Below are 25,052 nucleotides of genomic sequence, written 5' to 3'. Positions count from 1 at the left end.
TTGTATTCCAAGGCCAAGAATAGTAGCATTGACTGATGAGAGTTGGAGAAGGGTCAGTCGGGGCCTGGCTTGGCTGTTCCTTAAAAAGGAGGGAATCCAAAATCCAGGAAAAGTGGCAGAAAATGGGAGTGAGTTTCTGGGACCCTGACTGAGTGCCTAAAGCAGCAAGAGACCAGTGTTAGCCACAGAGGGACACACTTGCCTACGAGAAAGATCCGGCTTCACTTTGGCTCAGCAAACGATGGACTTCCTCTCCTCTAGCTGCAGGAACACCTTGGCCTCCTGAGATGCCTCTACTGTGGCCTAGTCTCAGCTACAAGAGCATGTGTGGGCTGTGGTCAGGCAACAGGAAGAGGAAGAAAGGGAGAGATTTTGGGATGTGGGTACCTGACCCAGTATGGAAATCCCTGTATATTCTTAAACTTTTTCTGAGTCACTCTGTGAAAATTGTGGGACTTCGGCAGTAGAAAGCAAGTGAATTAGAATGCAGCCATACAAGGTTTTTCATTGTTTTAAGAACTCCCTAGTCCCCACATCAACAAATCATGTCGGGTAAATAGAAATGCACACTTCTGATATGGCAGTAAATCCAAATAATACTTGATATATAAAAACAGTGGGCCCACCCTATCAGCAGGTTCTACATTTGTGAATTCATCAAACTACAGATAGAAAATATTCAAAAAAATAAATGGATGGTTCTGTCTCTGTGGAACATTTGCAGACTCTTTCTTGCCCTTATTCCCTAAACAATACATTATAACAACTATTTACATTGTATTAGGTGTTATAAGTGATCTACAGATGAATTAAAGTATATGGGAAGATGTGTGTGGGCAACAGGCAAATAGCACGCCATTTAATATAAGGGACTTGGGCATCCACGGATTTTGGTATCTGTGAGGGATTGAGGGAGTTGGTCCTAGATCCAACCCCCCTCAGATACTGACCACTGTAATGTTCATACTTCTAAGTTTAAAATGTAACTATGTGTGAGTGAATGTGGGTAGCATTTGCTAAGAAAAGCCCTGTACTTGCTTGTGATATATAAAATATTCACAAGAAACTAGTACCACTGGTAGACATTGGGGAAGGTAACTGGAGTGGAAAGGAAGAAAGTAGAGTTTTCATGATTAAATCTTAGGTACCTTTTAAATTTGTATTATGTATTATTTGTACTTATGTATTATTCATAAATAAATACATTCCATTTAAAAAATAAATAATGAGCTTTTATTATTCTCAACAACAGAGAAAACTCCAGCCTGATGTCTATGGGACCTGAGTCCACACTGTGGAGGGCACAAGCTGTGGGAGGGCCTGGAAGACACGCCGCAGAGATTCTCCCAGTCCTGCCACCCCGTGGGAGACACTTCAAAGGAATCGTAAACTCATGTGACCAGCAGGGAGGACAACACTGAAGAAACTTTCCTGCCCAAAATCAGCTGCTGTCCAGAGCTAGCGCCTGGAAGGAGACACTCCCTCTCCTGGGGTCACATCTTCACTGAAGGTGGGTGGGAGCTCACTGCTGTGACCCACATATCCTCCTCTCAGCGTCTCTATCCTGCTACTTTCTCTGACTGCATCTTCCTCTGTTCCTTGGTCAGTGTTTGAGAAGAGAATGTTGAACAAGTCACATCCTTGTCACTCTGAGTCAGAACTCTCATTTGACTTGGAAGATTTGTGCTTCCGTTTTTTCTTCTTTTTCTTTTCTTTCTTCCTTTTCTTATGCTTTTCTTTCTTCTTCTTTTTCTTGTGTTTCTCTTTACCTTCACAGGAACTGGAGCTGCTCCCATCTTCATCTGAGGTAGAATCCTCCAGTAACTGTTTTAACTGCTGTATCCTAAACATTCAAAATTGACCAAAGAACAGTGAGTTTTAGCTTTAACTTATAACAGTTTCTTAGATAAATATGTCATTCAAAAGCAGTATAGGAGGATGATGAATAACCATGTCACAAAGACAGTATTTTTCTTTTACCTGTTTTCTCATTCTTCTCCACCTGAATGCCTACTTTACGTGACTGTAACCAGTGTACAAGCCACTTTGTATTCTTTTCATTGTCCTAGACATTTCTGCATGTTTCCACAGTCCTTACAATTGTAATTTCTAACAGACGCATACTTTACTAAACCATTCCCCTACTGCTCAATTTCTTAACCTACATCTTTAACAGTTATAATGCCACCAATTTGAAAAAACAACCCCTCCAATTTTTTCCACCTCTCTCTAATCATGTCTTATTTATTTATTTTTTTTAGAGACAGGGTCTTCCTCTGTCACCTAGGCTGGAGTGCAGTGGTGCAATCGTGACTTACTGCAGCCTCAACCTACTGGGGTCAAGTAGATCCTCCCACCTCATCCTCCCGAGTAGCTGGAACTACAGGTGCGTGCTGCCATACTTGGCTACTTTTTATTTTTACATTTTTTTTGTAAAGATGGGGTTTTGCCATATGGCCCAGGCTGGTCTCAAACGCCTGGACTTCAGCGATCCGCTGGCCTCGGCCTCCCAAAGTGTTAGGATTACAGGTGTGAGCCACTGAGCCTGGCCTAAGTATAATTTTTAACAAAAGCTCAGATCCCTAAAGACTCTGGAGAAGATAAACTGAATCACATGAAAATATCAATTACACTGTACAAGTAGACAGCACAACATGGGTTGCCAACGTCAACTGCAGTGGCCAGAGAGCTGGACCAAGCCCATGGCTTTAAGCTAACCCAAGGAGGAGGCTGGCCTGCTCATTCCCCAGCACTGGCCTTTTCAGCCATGACTCCTGCACTCCACATATTTTCACAATTGAAGTACCACGTTTACTGCACCATTCCTCTAACACTAGAGTGGTTTTCTCCAACTTTATATAATTTTAAAACTTTAAGGGAATATTGTTATATCATCAGGACGACCTCACCTTACATCCTTTTCATGTCGTTTATTGTCTCGTATGATGTCATACATGGGATCTTCATGTGCCTTAAGGGTCAGAGAAGGTTAAGGTTTGGTTAGGCTTCATGGACCACAAGTTAAATACAATGAAATGCCTATGTTATGAATACCAGTTTATTTATTTTTTTTACTGTTTCATGAAGCTGCATGTTCAACATGTTCTAGGTCACATCACTGAAAACTCATTAAGGCTAAAAAATGGATTTTCCAATTAGAAAAATACGGGAAATGGCTACTCTCAGCACACTGTCTTTGGGGTAGCCCTGCTCTGCAGGAGCAGTCACAGAGCTGTAACAATGCCACCTCAAAAACAAAAGAAAAATACAGGAAATAACTGTCATCTAAAGAAAAAATATACGGACACTTTAATCTTACAATTTAAAGACATGTACTCTTTAAAGACTGGGAAATTAAATCCCTGATTTTAGTCATGAAACATGACTTTTTTACACAGTAAATTTTAAAAAGTGGGGTTGAATAGATAACAATGTCTGTTTCAGAAAAAAAAAATCACTGTTCCAAGTTATAAGCAAAGACCACTTTAATAAGAATTCCTTTTTTTGTTAAAGAGCTAATTTGTCATACAAATGTAATTTAATAAGCATGTAGTTAACAGCACACACTTTGGTCAAAGGGCTTCTGGGAATGTATTTTATGTGAACATTCAGTTCACTGGTGACTTTATGCTTCACTGATTTTCACTATCTCTGATAAATGTAAATTGACACTCTGGGACTTAACTTACCACTCTGAACTGCTCTAACTTTTGATTGCCTTTGATAAAGAAAGGGCATTCTTTGTCACCCGTTCGGTGACCATACCGTTTGCAACGCCAACCTAAAAACAAAAAGAGAAATATTTCTGTAAGATAACACAGTTTCACCTACTCAAGATAAAGAATCAGCAGAATATATTCAAGTTTTTCTTCATTAAACTCTAATTCTAAAACAAAACATAATTATGGACAAGCCATGTAAGATCCCAGAAACAGAGGTAAACTAATTGCTTCCCCAAGCATCCTTTAGTCTTATACCTTTAGGAATAATATTCTATCACCAAGTATTTATGAAGCAATCCAATGGAAAATTACTTCAAAAGGTGAATTTTTTTTTTTTTTTTTTTGAGATGGAGTCCTGCTCTGTCGCTCAGGCTGGAGTGCAGTGGTGTGATCTCAGCTACTGCAACCTCTGCCTCCTGGGTTCAAGATATTCTTCTGTCTCAGCCTCCTGGGTAGCTGGGATTACAGGTGCGTACCACCACATCCGGCTAATTTTTGTATTTTTAATAGAGACGGGGTTTTGCCATGTTGCCCAGGCTGGTCTTGAACTCCTGACCTCAGGTGATCCACCTGCCTCAGCCTCCCAAAGTGCTGGGATTACAGGTGTGAGCCACCACGCCCGGCCCAAAAGGTAAATTTTTTTTAAAGTGTGTTTCAGTATATTTTTCAGAGTAAGTGTTTTCATAAAGTATCTCTGCTTCTCATTTACTATTTTAGACACTATAAAAGCTTCTTTCTCAGGTTGAGTCTGTTCAAAACTCTCAGTTTTAAGTAAATAAAATCACAAGTTCTCTTACACTATTAATGTTGGCTGGGCACAGTGGCTCCTACCTGTAATCCTAGCACTTTGGGAGGCAGAGGCGGGTAGATCGCTTGAGGCCAGGAGTTAGAGACTAGCTTAGGCAACATGGTGAAACCCTATCTCTACAAAAATACAAAAAAATTAGCTAAGCCTGGTGGCGCACGCCTTTAGTCCCAGCTATGTCAGAGGCTGATGTGAGATCACCTGATTCTGGGAGGTGAGGCTGCAGTAAGTTGTGATCACACCACTGTACTCCAGCCTGGGTGACAGAGTGAGACCCTGTTTCCCTGACCCCGGTAGAAGGTTGTTTAATGTGTGGAAAAGGTAAAACAGAGGGTCTCTGGCCAGGGAGACCAGGGAGACATCAGGTAGGTCTGAAGGAAGCTGCTGCAATAGCCACAAAGGGTCACGCGAATGAATGAAAAGCAGATGGACACATTTCCAGGCTCCCTCCACTCGGCTCCCAGAACACTCATAGCATGGCTTTCCCTCCATGTGGGAGCCTTCTGTGGGAAAATATAACCCACCCAAAGAAGAAAAACAGACAGATATTGAACTCTGAGGCACGTTGTCTTTGCTCTTAACAATGATCAAGGCAATGAAGCATTCCCATCATATTCTCAAGGAAACTGATTTTTAAATTAGAATTCAATATCCTGGTAAAGTTAAAAATCTGTCAAAGACGATTCCAGAAAAGTAAAGGTCTTGACATTTTTATCTCCTATAAACCCATTTTGAAGGTAACTGCCATGGGATGTTATATCATAAGGAGAGGATATGATAATAAAGAAGACTCGAGACACAGGAAAATGGGTGATCCAACACAGGAGAGAGGCTAAGGGAACCTGCAGAAAGATGGTGTCTTAGTCAGCTCGGGCTGACATAACAAAATGCTGTATTCTGGGTGGCCTAAACAACAGAAACTGGTTTTCTCATTCATTCTGTAGGCTGGAAATCTGAGATCAGGGTCCCAGCAAGGTGGGTTTGTGGTGAGAGATTTCTTCCTGGCTTAAGATGACAGCCCTCTTTCTTCTTCACATGGCATGGGGGTGGGGGGTGGGATGGATGCTTCCTCATCTAGAAGATGGAGAACATGCCTTGGCAATAAGAAGGCTATGGTGAGAACAAGTTAAATAAAAGAAGTAAACACTCTTTGTAGACTGCGGCATGTAAGTTGCATGGATTAGGGAAACTCTCCCACACTCACACTGCATAACTTTGACTTCTTTCCCCAGTGGCATCCAAAGTCCTTTAGTTGGTGCATGCGCCAGAAATTCCCTGGCGTGTTCATTGCCTGGTACATCTGGTATGCAATCTTCTGGCTTAGTCTCATCTTCCTAAAAAAGGGAACAGGTGTAAACAGCATGGCAAGAGCGCTGGGATTCTCTCCTGCTCCCCTTGGAGCCACCCTTGTCTGGCTTTTTCCTGGGCTTCCGGTGCCAACATCATCTTAGTTACCCCTCAAAACTAGAAAAAAAGACAAGTTACACCTGATTGAAAAGACAGGAAACAAATGTACCAGAAGAACTATACCAAAAACAATGTAGCTGTTCTTAGAGAAAAGTTACTGGTGAAGCAGAAAAATCTGTCCTTACATAGCAATGACTGGTGAGCTCCAAATTAGATTCTAAGATTAAAAAAAAAAAGTTTCAGTACCTCAAAATGTAGAATTAAAGTAAACCAGGCTTCCTGGAATAATAGAAATGGCCTGTTATGCTAGAATAGCTTATTATACCCTGAAGGCCCTGTCATGTTTTACAGTCACACGCATGCTGTATCTCTGATGTGCATTTTTACCACTCAATAACTGCATTTACAATTAATGTGTTTTCAAACTTTTGGATTTTTTTCAAGTTTCTATGCATATTAAATTTATAATAGACTAATGTTTTTAAAGAATATTTCTTCGTTTAGATTTATGAAACAGCAAGTTTTCTTGGCCGTGGCCTGCCACTCTAAGTCTCCCTCGTGCACACACACCCTGGCACCGTGGCCAGGGAGCTGCAGGAGGGATGCCTGCACCGAGGAGCGGGACTGGATAGCTGTCAGATCTCAGAGTTTACTGCTCTCTGAGCTGCTGAGCTCAAGAAACCAGCAGAGGATGGACCGAGGGGCTGAGCCGGGTGAGGCTGACAAGGAAAAGGAGCTTAGAGATGCCATCCCTAGCAAGAGAGAAGAGGGGCATGGCCAAGGAATCCACGTGGGCCTGCACTGGTTCTTCAGGGAAGGGAAACAATGCTGACGAAATTTCCGCAAAGGCAGGGGCTTGTGACAAAACTAAAAATTATGACCCCTCAGTCATCTGCAGGAAAGAAACAGGCTTTCGGTAAAAGGAGATTTAACATCATGCAACCATTTTTCTTAACAAGTTACTGAGCCTACAAGTATGTCTAGTGGAATAACCAAGAGTACAAACTTCACACTAACCTTGATAAGCCCAGGAGGAGGTTTTTCATAACTGGAAAACAAAAAACAAAACCTTATCAACCATGTTAATGTAAACATAACACATCAAGTTACTGCAAAAAAGGGGCTGTAGGATTTTTAATCAGAGATTTTAGCAACAATAGGCTTTTATCACTGGTTTGCAGATGAGCAATCACCTGAGAAGAGCAGAACACTTCTCCCTGTGCTGAGCGGCACCTGCCATCTGAGACTGGCCAGGCCTTCCTTATTTCCCTCCAGGGACTGAACCCAGAGGAGACACAGAATGCTGAGCACCCAAGTCTCCAGATGGGACAGGCAGCGAGATGGGAAGGAAATTCTGAAGGCGAGGTGTTTGTGCACTCAAAGAGCAACTCTCAGGCTCCTAAAGCAATTTGTACCTCCTCTCAAAAGAGTAATATGCAAATATTTTTAGCTCAGGTCTGTCCCTTGACCCTTTAAACCTTTAGGGAAGTACTTTTTTTTTTTTGAGACAGGGTCTTGTCGTGTTGCCTAGGCTGGTCTCAAACCCCTGGCCTCAAGCAATCCTCCCACCTCAGCCTCCTGAGTAGCTGGGACTACAATTGTGTACCATGGCACCATGACACCTGGCTCTCTCATTTTAATACTTCAGAATGGCTGCAACATATAGAAACACTTAATGAGTTAATGTTTTCTTCATTCGGACTCTCGTCTTATGCATAGTTTAAGGGACCCTTTAGAAGACAATGAATATTGGAAAAGGGAGTCAAGAATAGACTAAGGGAAAAGTGAAAAAATTTTCATTCGGCCAGGCGTGGTGGCTCACGCCTGTAATCCTCGCACTTTGGGAGGCCGAGACAGGCAGATTACTTGAGGTCAGGAGTTCGAGACTAGCTTGGCCAACATGGTGAAACCCCGTCTCTACTAAAAATACAAAAATTAGCTGGGCATGGTGGTGGGTGCCTGTAATCCCAGCTACTCGGGAGGCGGAAGTTGCAGTGAGCTGAGATCATGCCATTGCACTCCAGCCTGGAAGAGAGAGTGAGACTCTGTCTTAAAAAAAAAAAAAAAAAAAAATTCATTCTCCCCTTCTATAAGATGTGGGAGAAAGCAACTTGATGGACAATGGATAAGAAATACTACTAATCCCGGATCTGTTCCCTCAAGATTAAATAGTAAACAACTGTGTATTAACAGGATTAGCTTTGTAAGTGTGGTACAGTGCTTTCCCAAAGCAGATGCTTAAAATATTTCTAACAAAAAGCTGTGGCATGACATAGGCCTAATGGAGCAAAAACAATGGAAATCTGCACAACTTGTGAAGATGATACAGTTTATCTGTAGCCATTCAGTAGAAACATTAATGCTATACCTTATGCATAGAGACTAGAAGGAGCTTGACAGTAAAGTCTATAAATCCAAAAATCCAATAAATGAATCCTTTTGAGCCACAAGCATTATACAAAAAATATATGGCCAATCAAACTGAGATCCAAATTCTCAAAAAAAGTAACTGTTCTTGCCCAGATGAAAATGAGTGTGATGCAACTGCACATTTGGAAGTATAATATTATCAGCAATGGCATTCCCAAAGTCCATTTTACAAGTGGTTTCACAAGTTTAAAGAAGGGTGGTTCATGTTGTTTCCTAGGGCTGAACAATTCACTAATGTAGTATACTCAAAAATGTATTTCTGAAAGTAGTATTTAACTACTAAATACAGACTAGAAAACTGAAGTATGTTCATGCGCAGTTTAGGTTCTATGGTGTGACAGTTAAGAGGTACGCATTTATCTTTGCAGTCACTGTCACCCAAGCTGGAGTGCAGTGGCGTGATCACAGCTCACTGCAGCCTCGAGCTCCTGGGTTCAAGCAGTCCTCCTGTCTTGGCCTCCCAAAGTACTGGGATTGTATACGTGAGCCACTGTGTCCAGCTGCAGTTAATTCTTAAGATAAAAAAAAAAGTTGATTGAGGTGCATTATTTTGTGCCATCTGAAAAGCCTTACTTAGTCATTCCGACTGTACTAACTTTCTCTGAGTAGGAAGAAGACTACAATTATGTTTGAGGGGAGACACTCTGTCTTCTCAAGTGTGTACAGAGTAAGAAATCTTTTGTTAAGTGTTTCAAATTACTCTTTCTGTTGACTGTTGAGATGGGTTTTCTTTGAGAAGAGTCCCTAACGCAAGTGTACTCCATTCCACACAATTGTTCCTGCAGCTGCATCCAAGTGGCTGCGTGGCAGAGGTGAAACTACCACATACACCCAGAAGGTCTACTCTGTTATGCCTGGCAGCCCAGGAGCTACTGAGTGACAGAGAGTGTTGGAGCAGGTGGAAGCTTCCTATGCCCTCAGGGGCCTGGCAGGCAGGGTCACCGAGGGAAAACTATGGTGCAGACTCAGGAGACTCCATCACATCAGGGATGCAAAGATATGAATTCAATTTATAAAAGAGCACTGTGGGGCTTCCCATTTAACATGGCCAACTGACCAACATGCTTATCTATCTCCTTCCCCAGACGCTTTAAAAATGACAGTGAAAAAATAAAAAGGCCATAAAGATATCCCAAAAGGAGGCAACATCAGAGGAAGTTTTCAACAAATTTGGGACAGTGGAAATAGCAATGGACTTCCTGGGGTGAAGGAAGTAACAGTTTTCAGAAGATGAGGCTTCCTTCCTACAGCCAGGAGGCTGCCTGCCCAACACTTGAAGGAGGCTGCAGGATTAGCCTCTCCAACTCAGCAACACTGGCAGCCAGGCAGAGATCCCTGGCCCCCAGGCAGAGGACTCAAGACCCTTCTCTAGAGGAACTTAGGAGCCCCAGAAAAAAATCTCCAACTACTGACATTTGGAAGTCTCTTGATAAAAAGGGTACCCTGCAGCATGAGCGCCCTATCATGAAGCTGTCTGATCAACAAACAACACCTTCTCTCTTTTTTCTCTCCCACACAGCTGCCCTTGACAAGAGCTGTATAGCGCCTACTCTTAAATGAGTTGAGGCCAGAGCAGCGGCTCATGCCTGTAATCCCAGCACTTTGGGAAGCTGAAGTGAGAGGATTCCTTGAAGCCAGGAGTTCGAGACCAGCCTAGGCAACATAGGAAGATTCCATCTCTAAAAAAAAAGTGTAAAAAAACTAGCTAGGTGTCATGGTGTGCACCTGCAGTCCCAGCTATTCTGTAGGCTGATTCAGGGGGGATCACTTGAGCCCAGGAAGTCGAGGCTGCAGTGAGTTATGATCGTGCCACTGTGCTCCAGCCTGGGTGACAGAACAAGACCTTGTCTCTAAAAAACACAAAACAAAACAAAATATGGTTGAGATTCAAGAATACCCAGATATTAGAGAAAGAAAAAAAATTACTAAATGGAAGACAGCAATCAAAAGAAAAGGCAAACAAGAAATAGAGGCAATGTAGGGAACAAAAGACAACAAAAAAGAAAAACGAGTGACTATACTCATAGATGAGTGAAGATATTTCACTTATGAAACAAGAACAGGATAATATAAAAAACTTGCAGAATGAGAAAAAGCTTTTTGATTTAGAAATATAACAATTAAATGTTTAGTAGAGAAAAGGATACATCTACGAAGTACAATGAAAATACAAGGAGACAGAAGAGATAGAGCAACAGAAAATCAACAGAAGGAAAAAACAAAATTGGGGAGAGGAAATAAGACATAAATTTATGTATGTAGTTAATGCATTTATGACACGTCAAGAAAAAAGGGTCAACTGCACAAACTGGGAAACAACACACACTGGGGCTCACTTGAGGGTGGAGGGTGGGCGGAGGGTGAGCATCAGAAAAAATAACTCTTGGGTACTAGGCTTAGTACCTGGGTGATGAAATAATCTGTACAACAAATCCCCATGACATGAGTTTACCTGTAAAACAAACCTGCACATGTACCCCTGAACCTAAAATAAAAGTTAAAAAAAAAAAAAGTCAATTGGAAAAGACTAACATTATCATGAAACTTCAGGATGGCAGCAATAAAGAATAGTTTCTTAACATTTAAGGGTGAGGTGAACTTGAACAGGTAACTTACAAAAGAAAGGGAGTCAGAATGGCATCAAACTCCTTAGCAGTTTTGGAAGCTAGAAGATAGTGATGTACTATCGCCAAAACTGAGTGAAAATTGTTGTTACTATTTTCCTCCTGCCTCAGCCTCCCATGTAGCTGGGACTACAGGTCCGTATCATTGTGCCTGGCTAATTTTTTTTTTTTTGAGACGGAGTCTCACTCTGTTGCCCAGGCTGGAGTGCAGTGGCGTGATCTCGGCTCACTGCAAGCTCCGCCTCCTGGGTTCACGCCATTCTCCTGCCTCAGCCTCCCCAGTAGCTGGGACTACAGGCGCCCACCACCACGCCCAGCTATTTTTTTGTATTTTTAGTAGAGACGGGGTTTCACCGTGTTATCCAGGATGGTCTCGATCTCCTGACCTCGTGATCCGCCGGCCTCGGCCTCCCAAAGTGCTGGGATTACAGGCGTGAGCCACTGCGCCCGGCCGTGCCTGGCTAATTTTTAAATTTTCTGTAGAGACAGGGTCTCACATTGTTGCCCAGGCTGGCCTTGAACTCTTGGCTTCAAATGATTCTCCTGCCTTGGCCTCCCAAAGTGTTGGGTTTACAGGTGTGAGCCACCATGCCCAGCCCCAAAATGATTTTTGACCTATAATTGTATACCTAGTCAAATTATGTACCAAGTTTTAGGATAGAATAAAGACATCTTCAGATATGCAAGGTGTCAAAAACTTTACCTCCAATGCACTCTTTCATAGGAAGTTGCAGAATTGGCTTTGGTAAAATGTGAGAGTAAACATATAAAGAGGAAGACGTGGAATCCAGGAATGAGATGCAAGATAGGAGAGTGGGAAAGGATGCCCTAGGACCACTGCTGGACCAGGTCTAAAAAGTAACCAGTGTACCGAAGGACAACAGAATGAAGAGCCTAGGTAAAAAATGAACTGATTAATTACCTGATATGTAGTTATGTGTGGAAAAAGTACCACTGGGGCTCAGAAAATGATACCCCAAAGTATGGTGCTTTGGCATGCTGAGTACTTTGAACTAAATGAGATTAGAGAAGGCCTCAGAAGAAAGTTGCTCTCTGACCTTCTCTTGCCCTCCTGTCTCCTGCCCTTCTTTCTTCCCCAAAGCAGTCAGAGAGGCCAGAATTCCTCTTTTCCACAAGTGGGCCATAAAAACTAGAACAAGTCTCCCACAAAGCAAGCCAGAAGACCTAAAAATAACTTTAATTTTTTTTTAAAAAATGATAAAATCTCAGTGGAACTTTTTAAAAAATATTTAAAATAATAATAATAAATTCCTACAAATATTACCCTAACATTTCCTTGCCTTTCTGTTTCGGAGCTGGCCATAAAAAAAATTAGCTGACCTACCTTGTTTGATAGATCAGGACGCCTCATTCCAGAGAGGGTCCTGCCCCATACCTGGGAGGAAGTTATCATACATAGAGAGGCCTGAAAAATCTGAATCGACAGGCCTTGCTGATTTTCCCTATTGCCACTGTATTATACCCTTTTTTGTCCAATTATATTTCTACACTGCTATACATTCTTCATCCAAAACTAAGCATAAAAATAGTTTCCTCTGGGTCTCTGGGTCTTCCTTTCTCAATGTTCCCATGTCACATAAAACTTTGATTAAATACATTTATGCTTTTTTCTTATTGACCTATCTTTTGTTATAGGAGTATCTGCTGTGACTCCTATGATAGGTAAGGAAAGATACCTTTTCACCTTTATGGTACTCAGATTTTGGAGACATTGGGGGAAAAACAGCAGTAGAAAATTAAGCAAGTGAAAAACAAAGACTCTTATTAACTACTTAAAAGTTAACAATAGTATAGAAAGCAAAATAAATCAGAGTACACTACTTGGCTCAAAAGTGATTAATAATTCATAGTTATATTGCTGTTTTTTTGTTTGTTTTTGAGACAGGATATCACTCTGTTGCCCAGGCTGGAGTGCAGTGGTGCAACCATGGCTTACTGCAGCCTCAACCTCCCAGGCTCAAGCAGATCTTCCCACTTCAGCCTCCTGAGTAGCTGGAATGACAGGCATGTACCACCATGCCTGGTTAATTTCTTTTCTCTTCTTTCTTGCAGAGATAAGGTCTATAAATGTTGCCCAGGCTGGTCTAGAACTTCTGGCCTCAAGTGATCTTCCCACCTCTACCTCCCAAAGTGCTGGGATTACAGGCGTGAGCCACAGAGCACAGCCTAGTTATAATAATGTTAATACTAAGCATTCGTTTAGCAAATATTGCTATGATGGAACTACACTGGAAGATTGGAAACAAGAAGGGTAGGTAAAGAACTAAATCCTTACTGTGACAAGAAGTTAATAGGTATGTCTAAGATGTTGAATTGATGTAAACAGTATAAATATACAATTCAGGAATATACAGTTGGCAGGCGCAGTGGCTCATGCCTATAATCCCAGCACTTTGGGAGGCTGAGGTAGGCAGACCACTAGGTCAAGAGATCGAGACCATCCTGGCCAACATGGTGAAGCCCCATCTCTACTAAAAATATAAAAATTAGCTGGGCATGGTGATGCACACCTGTAGTCCCAGGTACTTGGGAGGCAGAGGCAGGAGAATTGCTTGAACCCAGGAAGTGGAGGTTGCAGTGAGCCAAGATTGCGCCACTGCACTCCAGCCTGGGTGACAGAGCGAGACTCCATCTCAAAAAATAAATAAATAAAAATAAATATACAGTTAAATCCCAGAAGTAAAACCTAAAAGTTCACACAGAGAAGCCTGGTTTGGGAGGGGGAAGAGGGACACAGGGAATATGAGTGGTTACTGAGGAGCTGGGCAGCCTATTGCTATTTTTTGGTAGCATTTTTAGTACTATTTGAATTTTAAAACTACACATTACTCTGGTATAAATACAATTTAAAGCTCAAACAAGATTCTGAACTAGCCAAAGCAAATGTCTCAACAGCTCATTCAGTTTTAAATCTCAGAAGCTGGAAAAATCCCACCAGTCAATCAGACACCTGGGTTCAGCTCTAGATTTGCTGGTTAACTGGTCAATGTATGCTTGATCACATGACAATCACTGTTCCTCCAGTTTTTCATCTGTAAAAGTAGGTTATAATCTCTCTCATCTGTGAAAAAGCTCTCTGAGCTACAAATAAGTGGAATTAACCATCCTCTAGCATCTATAGCTAAATATATTGAGGGCTGAGCAGGGCCAGGCATTCTGGTGCTTATGCTAGGGGAAGTTCTTTGAACACCTGACTTCCCTGGGAGAGCAAGAGCGCCACATAGTGACTTGAAAGGGCCAGGACTGCCCTGTAACGTGGATGCCCACAATGCAGGGTCTCTATCCTGCAACCTCTGCCATGCTAAGGGGAAAAGTCGTTCAGAGCGGGCCACACTGGAAAAAGAGCAGGCCAGGTCCCAACATAGGAATTTATCTCACATCAAACCTCCCAGAAGGTTAATTATAAAGGATTTTAACTCTTTGAGGATCTTTTCTTATATGAATTATGTTTTTTTAAAAGTAGACAAATTAAACTTTACTTGAGCAAAGAACTGTTTTCAAAGAGGGCACCGCCATAACCAGAATAGGTCCAGAGCAACTCTGAGGCTGCCACCTGGTGGGATAACATTTATGGACAGGAAAAGGAAAGTGATGCACAGAAAAGCAAATGAGGTAGAGAAACAGCTGGATTCCATACAGCCTGGCGTCTGCCTTCTTTGAACAGGGTTTCAAAGGTTGACCACCTGTGACGGCCTTAAAATCAGCTGCTGTGATTGTCTGAGACTCAGGTACTTATAATAGTAGGTTACAGTCTGTTTACACATCCACTTAGGATACAGTTCACTAAGTATAGAGAAACTTTTAGGCTAAACTTAAAATATTCAAGGAGGCAGTTTTAGGCTATACTCAATTTAACACCTACTTAGCACAGGTAACTAGAAGTGCCTAAAACAGAAACGAATTCTTGAATAATTGAGTGAATGCCACACTTAGAAAAGGTTGTTTTATGCAGCTAATTATAGAATCACGGACAAGAACTGAAAGAGTTGCTGCTTGAACTTTCCACCTGAGGTCTGTGTTAGAATTTAGGAAACGCCACCCTGATAAATGACTGCAAAAGACAAGAATACACCATCCCCAAACATGCCACCCTGGCATATTGATGACTTTGAGCTATAAGTAACAGAACCAAACAACACAGGATAACTTATTCAGCTACCCCTCAACTGCCTAAAATAAAGTATGACTGCTTTTTTTCCTTTTGCTATTCTTTTTCGACTCGCCTGTTGTAAAGAGAAATTTACACCTATAGAGTAAATTTTCTGTAGTAAATGTATCTGTATCAGGAAGACAGCTGCTTGGGGGAAACTTTTATCGCCTGAGCGCCTCATCGGGATAACAAAGCAACCTTTATTCACCATGTTTCCCCCTCACCCTTCCATAAGGTCTCCACCACGCCCCAAAAGGCCCACGCCCCTATTCCCTGGCCCTTCTTTCAATCTCCCACTTTTGTGGCCCTCTAGTGCACGGGTACATAATTAAAAGTTTTTCTCCTGTTAATCTGTCTTATGACAATTTAATTTGTGGCCCAGCTTAAGAACTTAGAAGCGTAGAAGGAAGCCATATTTCCTTCCCCTACATTTGAATTTTCTTTACACCACACTCTGCCGGGTCATCTGGACTCTCCTGGAACCCCCTGTAGCTACGGAAGCGCAGGACCTCCCAAGTCAGATTCGGCTTGATGCCGAGCGGCAGCTGGCTCCTTGAACGCCCCTCGCTCCCCACCAGGAGGACGGACTTCAAGTCCTTGACCTCGGCGCCCGAGATCGGTCGCCCGCACCAGGCTCCTGCCGGGCCCGGCCCGGCTGCCTGCTCGTGGGGGCTGGGAGGACCCGGCCTAGCGCCAACGGCGGCGTCCCGCGCCCCTAGTTTCAGAAGATGGGCCGCGCTTGGGACTCACAAGGACTCCAGGTGCTTGAGCTGCTGCAGCTGCTGCGCGTCGTGCCGCCGCCGCTTCTGCTCCCGACGTCGCTGCAGCTCCTGCTCCGGCGGCTCACGCGGCCGCCGCGCGCCCGCAGCCCCTGCGTCCTCGCGCCCCGGCCGGGACGACATCTCGGCCCCCGCAGCGCGGCTCGGGCAACTCCTGCGGCGCGGCTCCGGCGGCGGCGGCGGCGGCGGCGGCGGCGGCCAAGAGAGCACTTCCTCCGCGCGGCGGTCGCGGGACCCCGCAGCGCCCCCTCCCGCCGCCGCCCCGCAACTCACCCCAGCGGCCCCGAAGTCTCAGCCTCGGCCGCCCGATCCCCGCCTCCCCGCGCCGGGCCCCAAGTCAGGGCTCCGTGTTTCGGGCCCAGCCGCCAGGCAGGCTGCTGCCGGTGGGTGGGGAGCGCCGCCTAGCTGGAGCCGAAGCGGGGTGGGGCGCTGGTTGGGAGCCTGGGTGAGCTTCCCGGAGCCTGGAGGTTCCCGCCCGGCCACACCCACCTCAGGTATACTAGCAACAGTCACATAGGAATGAGCAGATGAACTGTATTCATAAAAAAAGTTCAAATTAGCCAGGCGTGGTGGCGGGCGCCTGTAGTCCCAGCTACTTGGGTGGCTGAGGCAGGAGAATTGCTTGAACCCAGGATGTAGAGGTTGCAGTGAGCCGAGATCGTGCCCCTGCACTCCAGTCTGGGCGAAAAACCGAGATTGTCTCTCAGAAAAAAAAAAAAAATTCAAAAAGTGAAATGTGTAAACATATAATTGTGTTCGGTAATTGTGTGCACCCAGCTTTGTAACTGCGGTCATCTGAAATACCATGAGAGACAACCTCTTTTGACAGGATGGGTCACCGTGACATCACCACTGTGCCAGTCACCCAAACAGCCAAGATCTTGAGAAATTTCATCTTTCACAAATGCAGATGTACAGAAAAGACACTTAGTTATTTATCGAGGAAATTTCTACATTTTTACATATATGTAGAATGCTTACATACACAGTCGCCATTGTAATAATGAGCTTTGAGTCATATTTGCAAAAAATGCATAAAACAAATTTGAACCCTCTAAAAGCCTTTATACAGTTGATGCCTCCAGTGTTAGAAATGATGTTAAGATGTAATACATAGCATAGTGAATTGTAAAATATAATGCTGACAATTTAAAATAATGAAAAAGCTGAAAGAGAAAATAGAAAAACAAAAGCAAACTAAAAAGAAAATTCAACATAGAAAAAGTGTATTGCAGGGATAGATTATGGGCAATTGCATGGCGATTGTCCACATGAACTGCCCAACTTTTATGATGATTAACATATTTTGAAGTCTTGCATCATGATGAATAGCTTTTTCTTTCTTTTAGGACATGACTCTCCTCAATTATACAGTCTCATTAATTTTCTATGTTATACTGCTCTTTCCAAAATTCTTTTTAACTTTTAAAAATTTTTTATTTTATAGAGACGGGGTCTCGCTATGCTGCTTAAACTGGTCTTGAACTCCTGGCGTCAAGCAATCCTCCTGCCATAGCCTCCCAAAACACTGGGATTACAGGTGGGAATCACTGTGCCTGACTGTGAAATTATTTTGTGATTTGATATTCTCTGACTTCTCTTTGTGCTCTCTTTCTGTTGTACGTACCCTCCTGTCCATGAACCCCTCTGTTTTTCATTTTATTCTTCTGCCCCCTCCTAAGACACCAGAGATTCATTCTTGAGGCCAGTCAAGCAGCCTTGGTGTTGGCCCACTTGTGGTGGGGCAGCTGCACTTGGTCCTTAGTCTGTGCTACTGGACAGGTTTTAAACCTTTCAGAATGGAGCAACTAAAAAAAGAATAGATTTTCTGCTGTTTGTATTGATCACCCTTCACAGTGTAACCTTGACACCATTATTTTGCTGCTAAGGTGTATTTTTACAAGCTCTTATCTTACCAGTGACCTTTCCCCACTGGGGAGATGAGGAGAGGAAAAAGGTAGGAGAAGGGAAAGATCACATTCTAATATATGGCTAGATTAGAGAGTACAATGCAAAATCTTTCTTTTTTTTTCCTACCCAAAATACTAGTCTTCAAGGAACTCTCATGGTGAAGTGGACCCTCAGGCGTGCATGTCTACGGTCTAATGCAGCGCAGTAGAAACATAAGAAGCCCTTTGGTCATGCACTAAAAACAGCTGTTAAAATTACTTCTAGGTCCAGGCATGGTGCCTTGTGCCTGTAGTCCTAGGTATTTGTGGAGCTTAGGTGGGAGGATTGCATGAACCCAGGAAGTGGAGGCTACAGTGAGCCATGATCGTGCCACTGCACTCCAGCCTGAGTGACAGAGTGAGCCCCTGTCTCAAAAAAAAAAATTATTTCTATCTATCAATAGTTGCTAACCAGTAGGATCGGAGGGAAAATGGCAGACAACGTGCTTTACTTTAGTCTTGCAGGTAGGAAAGACTGAGGGAGGAAGGGCAGACACAAAACTTAATTGGTATTCTGGGGCAAATGTTTGGCAACTCAGTTGACATTTCTCCTTCTCTTCCTTGCTACCAGCTTTGATTTTGTTCAGGAATCCTACAGGAAGCTGGTTAGAGAGTGGAGGCCTCTTCATTCCTCTCTAGAGGTGAGTCTTGACTTGTCTTAAGCCAGTCATAGTAATTTTGTTCTCGTTTCCACTGATTGTTTTAGCAATGGACCTGTGATGCAATTTTAGCCAATGAGGTATGAGGAGAGGTCAGGTGGAGGTGGCTTTCAGGGTAAGGTTGTCTTTGCTCTTAATAAGTGATGTTTGGGAGTGTCAAAGATCCCTTTTCTACCTCCAGATGTTGTTGCCTGCAACCCCCAGAGGATGGCAGAGGACAGAAGGAGACCCCTGGGTCCTTGGGGATGTGATAGAGACATTTGATCAACCAGTCCTGGTGTTGCTGCCTATCTATACTTCTCATTCTGGGAGATAGTACATTTCTTTATTATTGAAGTGATTTTGAGTTGGGTCTTCTATTACTCATAGATAAATGTGATTCTTTACATTTATCTAGTGTTGTGCAGATCTCCCCCTGCCCACATATGTTGTCCCAGTTGATTCTCACAGAAACCCTATGGGGGCATGCAAGACAATATAAGATAAGGAAATTGAGGCTCAGAAGGAGAGTGTGGCCCTACAACCAAAATGGTCTGATTTCTAGTCCAGAGTTTTTCATCAAACCTCATGAATTTAGGTGTGTGGGAATAGTGGGAGTGGGAGAATCTCTTGGAAACCCTTGGAGAATCTTGGTAAAGAAGAGGATAGATAGGAAGCTGCTGGAAACAAATTTCCCTGATGTCCCATTGGCCTCAAATCGGCTCAGATGGACTTTTGGGGATGTTTTTTCATTCCATTTATTTATTTAATAATTAAAAACAATACAGATGGGGCCTTGCTATATTGATGGGGGTGAGGAGGTGTTTTTCCTCAGCTGGCCTTTTCCCTTCCCTCCTCTCCCCTCCCCTTCCCTTCATTTTTTTGAGACAGGGACTCACTCTATTGACCAGGCTGGAGTGCAGTGGTGTGATCTCTGCTCACTGCAACCTCCGCCTCCCAGGTTCAAGGGACTCTTGTGTCTCAGCCTTTCAAGCAGCTGGGACCACAGGCGTGTGCCACCACGCTGGGCTAATTTTTGTATTTTTAGCAGAGACGGGGTTTCACCATGTTGGCCAGGCTGGTCTCGAACTCCTGACCTCAAGTGATCTGACTAAGGCTGGTCATTTCTTTAGCCATCCTGTGTGTGCCAAGCAAAAGTTAACAACTGGCATAGCTTAGCCTCCAGCGTTTACTGTTCTCAAAACCACAGAAGTTTTCCGATTCACAAAACTGCCTTTATTTCAGACTCAATGAAAGGTGGAAATTTTTTTTTAGGGCCTGGCCTTACTGGATTACGTTGGATTTTACCATTAACACTTGAGGTTCCTGTACTGTCTGAGGAGGATTTGACAGAACCCGGTTTACTGACTTTGATTCAGACCAGTCCTTTTTCAGGTCCCCTTCTCCCCGTTCTTCCATGCTGCTTCCCATGCCCACCTTGGCCTCAGATTTTGCTGTTCCTCTCATTGTGTCCTTCTGTCTGATTTTACCACATTTTCTGGACCCTGCCTCTGCATTCTCTCACAGATTGTTATCTTGTTTTTCTCTCCCTGCCATCTTTCTCTCTCGTTTCCCCTCTTTTTCTTATTCCAATAACCTTTCATTCCTTCTAGTCCCTGTCTCACGTTTGTGTGAAAGTTAGTTATACAAATTGGGTAATTTTTGTCATAAGTAAAAGAGAATCAAGGGGTCGGGGGGAAAAGCACTTGGGGTCACAGGACCTGCTCCAAGAATTAAATTTTCCAGAAGCCCAGCTGCTAAAATGGACTGCTGTAACTCTAAGATCAGTTTTACCTGGTAGCTGCTGAAACGGCCTGCCCTGGCTCTGCGACTGGTTTTAACTACTGTGGTCACTCACCTATCAGAGCTTGCCGGCTCCCAAAAACTTCTTTAGTGCCAATGAGCTTCCTTCCTTCCTTCCTTCCTCCCGCCCTCCCTCTCTCCCTCCCTTTCTCTCTCCCTTCTTTCCTTGCTTTCCTTTTTTTGACAGAGTCTCGCTCTGTCACCAGGCTGGAGTGCAGTGGCGCAATCTCGGCTCACTGCAACCTCCGCCTCCTGAGTTCAGGTGATTCTCTTGCCCCAGCCTCCCGAGTAGCTGGGACTACAGGCCCGCGTCACCATGCCCAGCTAATTTTTGTGTTTTTAGTAGAGATGGGGTTTCACCATGTTGGCCAGGCTGGTCTCGAACTCCTGACCTCATGATCCGCCTGCCTCAGGCTCCCAAAGTGCTGGGATTACAGGTGTGAACCACCGCGCCCGGCCAAACTTTCTTTCTTTTTCTTTTTCTTTTTTTTTTTGGTGACAGTCTCACTCTGTCACCCACCCTAGAGTGCAGTGGTGCGATCTTGGCTCACCACAAGCTCCACCTCTTGGGTTCAAGCAATTCTCCTGCCTCAGCCTTCAGAGTAGCTGAGACTACAAGCGCACGCCACCACGTCTGGCTAATTTTTTGTATTTTAGTAGAGACGGATTTCACCCTATTGCCCAGGCTGGTCTCAAACTCCTGAGCTCAGGCAATCCACCCACCTCGGCCTCCCAAAGTCCTGGGATAACAGGTGTGAGCCACCACGCCTAGCCTGAGATTTCTTTCAAAACACTAGATGACATTTGCCTTTCTTTCTTATTTATTTATTTTTAATTTTTTATTTATTTATTTTTTTTGAGACTGAGTCTCGCTCTGTCGCCCAGGCTGGAGTGCAGTGGCGCAATCTTGGCTCACTGCAAGCTCCGCCTCCCGGGTTCACGCCATTCTCCTGCCTCAGCCTCCCAAGTAAGCTGGGACTACAGGAGACCTGCTACCACGCCCGGCTAATTTTCTGTGTTTTTAGTAGAGACAGGGTTTCACCGTGTTAGCCAGGGTGGTCTCGATCTCCTGACCTCGTGATCTGCCCGCCTCGGCCTCCCAAAGTGCTGGGATTACATGCATGAGACACCATGCCTGGTCAACATTTCTCTTTCTGATAAAACTTTCAACCTTCTCTTTGTTCATCTCACATACCAAAGACCACCTGGTCTATGTGTATGCCCTGAATTGTGATTATTGCTTCCCTAATAAAACGTTTTAACCTTAGAGATTCATCTGTCTATAATATTTGACTTAAACATACTTGGTGTCAGAAGCATGGCTCCAAAGCTGCCTCGTCTTGGGGAAAATCCCAGCCCCTGGAACTATGATGAGATGTGCCTACACTCGAACCCCTGGAGCCTCCCGCTTCCCTAAGCTGCCTCTTTTCCCTTTGGTGAGTCTCTTTTTGACCAGACTTCTGACTTTGGTCAAATGGTGTTTTATTTGGAATTTGGTTGAGGAGAGCCTTCCCGGCTTTTTTCCCTAGAGGCATCTTTCCCGCTCTGTCTGGGAGCTCTCCTGCTGGGAGGGGTCATCATCTTCCTGTCAGTCTCAGCTGGGAGGTTTAGGTGTAGGGATTTCCCCTCATTTGGAGAAGGCGGCTTATCGTCCTTTTTGGTAAGTACGTATTTTATTTTCTGTCTGTGTGGCTTTGGTGTATTCAGTCCTTGTGTTTTAATTTGCTTTTGTGCATTTGGCAATAAAATGAATCATCTAGATCAATTTAGTTAGAAATGGGAAGTCAAAGTTTCACAGCATGCCAAAATATTATCTGGGACTTCAGCTGGTAACATGTTGAAACATTATGGGATCATTCAAACAGTCTGTTATTCTTCAAACTAAACTAAGACACCAGCAATAAAATCATACACTTCAAATAATACTTATATCTCAATTGATATCTTGAGGCTCAAAAAAATTCTCATGACTGAAAGATTGCGTTTTTACAAAACACTGGCACAAAACTGGCTGAGACTCTTTTTTCAGGATCTTTTTCTACAATTGCTTCTATCCTTCTCTAAACTAAGCTATTTCTTCCAAAACTCCTCAGCTATTGTGACATACTATTTAAGTAACAACACAAGAAAACCAACAGATTCAAAAGAAAATCATTTTGACCCTTGTGCTGTTTCTTAAGAACAAAAGATAAAATTCCCATATAAAAGAAGTCTTCCCTATACTAAAAGGAATGGCAACATTTTTTTTTTTAACCTCAGACTGGCAATGGGTGGCACATCTCACACACCTGTGTGAGCACCCAATCATCATGAACTACAAAAAGGTTGAGGAATGGCAGCATTCTCATCTTCAATGACAAATAATATGCTGTGCAGACCTTGTTAGAATAACTCTTATCTTTTGGGCCTCCTGACATAACTCCAGTCACAGTTTCACAGCTAATTGTTATTTGTCCAATCTGGTAATTGACTTAAACTACTCTACCCAAAATTTGGTTCTCCACCTTCATATTATTACCCATTTAAAAAGTTTTAAAGGTTAACCTTATCTGATTTTTTCAGAAACATAATTTGGATCCAACTGTCTTGTTATAAACTTGCAAGTCCATATATATATAATTTTTATTTTTAATTTTTGTGGGTACATAATAGGTGTTAATATTTATGGGGTACATGTTTTGATACAGGCATGCAAGACTTAATAATTACATCATGGAGAATGGGGTATCCATACCCATAAGCATTTATCTTTTGTGTTACAAACTCTTAAAATGCACAAACAAGTTATTATTGACTATACTCACCATGCTATGGTGTCAAATGGTGGGTCTTATTCATTTTTTCTATTTTTTAAAAATTTTTCTTACCCATTAACTATCTCCACCACCTCACTGTGCTTCCCAGCCTCTGGTAACCTTCCCTACTCTCTGTATCCATGAGTTCAATTGCTTTGATTCTTAGATCCTACAAATAAGTGAGAACATGTGATGTTTGTCTTTCTGTGCCTGGCTTATTTCACTTAACATAATGGTCCCCAGTTCCATCTATGTTGTTGCAAATGACAGGATCTCATTCTTCCTTTATGGTTGAATAGTACTCCATTGTGTATATGTACCATATTTTCTTTATCCATTCATCTGTTGATGGACACTTAGGTTACTTCCAAATCTTGGCTATTGCAAACAAACATGCGAGTGCAGATATCTCTTTGACATACTGATTTCGTCTCTTTTGGGTATATAGCCAGCAGTGGGATTGCTGGATCATATGGTAACTCTATTTTCAGTTTCTTGAAGAACCTCCAGAGTGTTTTCCATAGTGGCCATATTAATTTATATCCCCTCCAACAGTATATGAGGGTTCCCTTTTTTCCCACATCCTCGCCGACATTTATTATTGCCTGTCTTTTGAGCATAAGCCATTTAACTGCGGTGTGATGATATCTCATTGTAGTTTTGATTTGCATTTCTCTGATGATCATATGCCTGATTGCCATTTGCATGTCTTCTTTTTAGAAATGTCTATTCAAATCTTTTGCCCATTTTTAATTGGATTATTAGATTTTTTCCTATAGAGTTGTTTGAACTCCTTATATATTCTGCTCATTAATCCCTTGTCAAAAGTGTAGTTTGCAAATATTTTCTCCCTTTCTGTGGGTTGTCTCTTCACTTTGTTAATTGTTTTCTTCTCTGTGCAGAAGTTTTTTTTAACTTAATGTGTTCCTGGTTCTCCATTTTTGCTTTGGTTGCCTGTGCTTATGGGAGTTACTCAAGAAATTTTTGCCCAATGTACTATGTATTTTCCCCAATGTTTTGTGGAGTAGTTTCATAGTTTGAGGTCTTAGATTTAAGTCTTTAATCCATTTTAATTTGATTTTTGTACATGGCAAGAGACAGGGGCCTAGTTTCTTTCTTCTGCATATGGATATTCAGTTTACCAAACACCATTCATTGAAGAGATGGTCTTTTCCCCAGCATATGTTTTTGCCACCTTTGTCGAAAATGAGTTCACTGTGTATGAATTTATTTCTGGGTTCTCTATTCTGTTCCATTGCCTATGTGTCTGTTTTCTGGGCCAGTACCATGATGTTTTGGTTACTATAGCTCTGTAGTTTGATTTGAAGTCAGGTAATGTGATTTTTCCAGTTTTGTTTTTCTTGCTCCGGATAGCTTTGGCTATTGTGGTCTTTTATGGATCCACATAAATTGTAGGATTGTTTTTCTATCTCTGTAAAGAATTACATTGGTATTTTGATAGGGATTGCATTGATTCTGTAGAATGCTTTGGGTATTATGAACATTTAAACCATACTGAGTCTTCCAATACATGAACGTGGAATATCTTTCCATTTTTTTTCTGTCCTCTTCAATTTCTTGCCTCAATGTTTTATAGTTTTCTTTTTCTTTTCTTTTTTTTTCTTTTTCTTTTTTTTTTTTTTTTTTTGAGACAGTCTTGTTCTGTCGCCCAGGCTGGAGTCCAGTGTCACAATCTCGGCTCACTGCAACCTCCACCTCCTGGGTTCAAGTGATTCTCCTGCCTCAGCCTCTTAAGTAGCTGGAACTATAGGTGTGCACTGCCATACCTGGCTAATTTTTGTATTTTTAGTAGAGATGGGGTTTCACCATGTTGGCCAGGCTGATCTCAAACTCCTGACCTCAGGTGATCCACCTCCCTTGGCCTCCCAAAGTGATGGGATTACAGGCATGAGCCACCGCGCCTGGCCT

The 25,052-nt window shown here is 42.9% G+C and overlaps 1 protein-coding gene and 1 long non-coding RNA gene across 2 annotated transcripts; one reads left to right on the top strand and one right to left on the bottom strand.

Moving 5' to 3' along the window:
• Positions 1-1,210: 1,210 nt before the first annotated feature.
• On the bottom strand, positions 1,211-16,133 carry LOC129490060 (retinitis pigmentosa 9 protein). The gene is made up of 6 exons (XM_055293487.2): positions 15,910-16,133; positions 6,952-6,982; positions 5,732-5,861; positions 3,690-3,781; positions 2,910-2,971; positions 1,211-1,843 (listed from the first exon to the last, which is right to left on the bottom strand). The coding sequence occupies exons 1-6, from the start codon at positions 16,059-16,061 to the stop codon at positions 1,645-1,647; spliced, it is 666 nt and encodes a 221-aa protein (XP_055149462.1). The 5' UTR covers positions 16,062-16,133; the 3' UTR covers positions 1,211-1,644.
• LOC129490064 (uncharacterized) lies at positions 2,264-15,212 on the top strand. Its single transcript, XR_008660152.2, has 4 exons — positions 2,264-2,386; positions 11,713-11,886; positions 13,062-13,260; positions 14,962-15,212. It is a non-coding gene; the product is annotated as an uncharacterized lncRNA (long non-coding RNA).
• Positions 16,134-25,052: the final 8,919 nt, after the last annotated feature.

This window comes from Symphalangus syndactylus, chromosome 9 (assembly GCF_028878055.3).
Source record: "Symphalangus syndactylus isolate Jambi chromosome 9, NHGRI_mSymSyn1-v2.1_pri, whole genome shotgun sequence".
In the NCBI taxonomy this organism is placed as follows: domain Eukaryota; kingdom Metazoa; phylum Chordata; class Mammalia; order Primates; family Hylobatidae; genus Symphalangus; species Symphalangus syndactylus.
The sequence above is the reverse complement of the archived record's forward strand: the minus strand, read 5'-3'. Positions and strand labels throughout refer to the sequence as shown.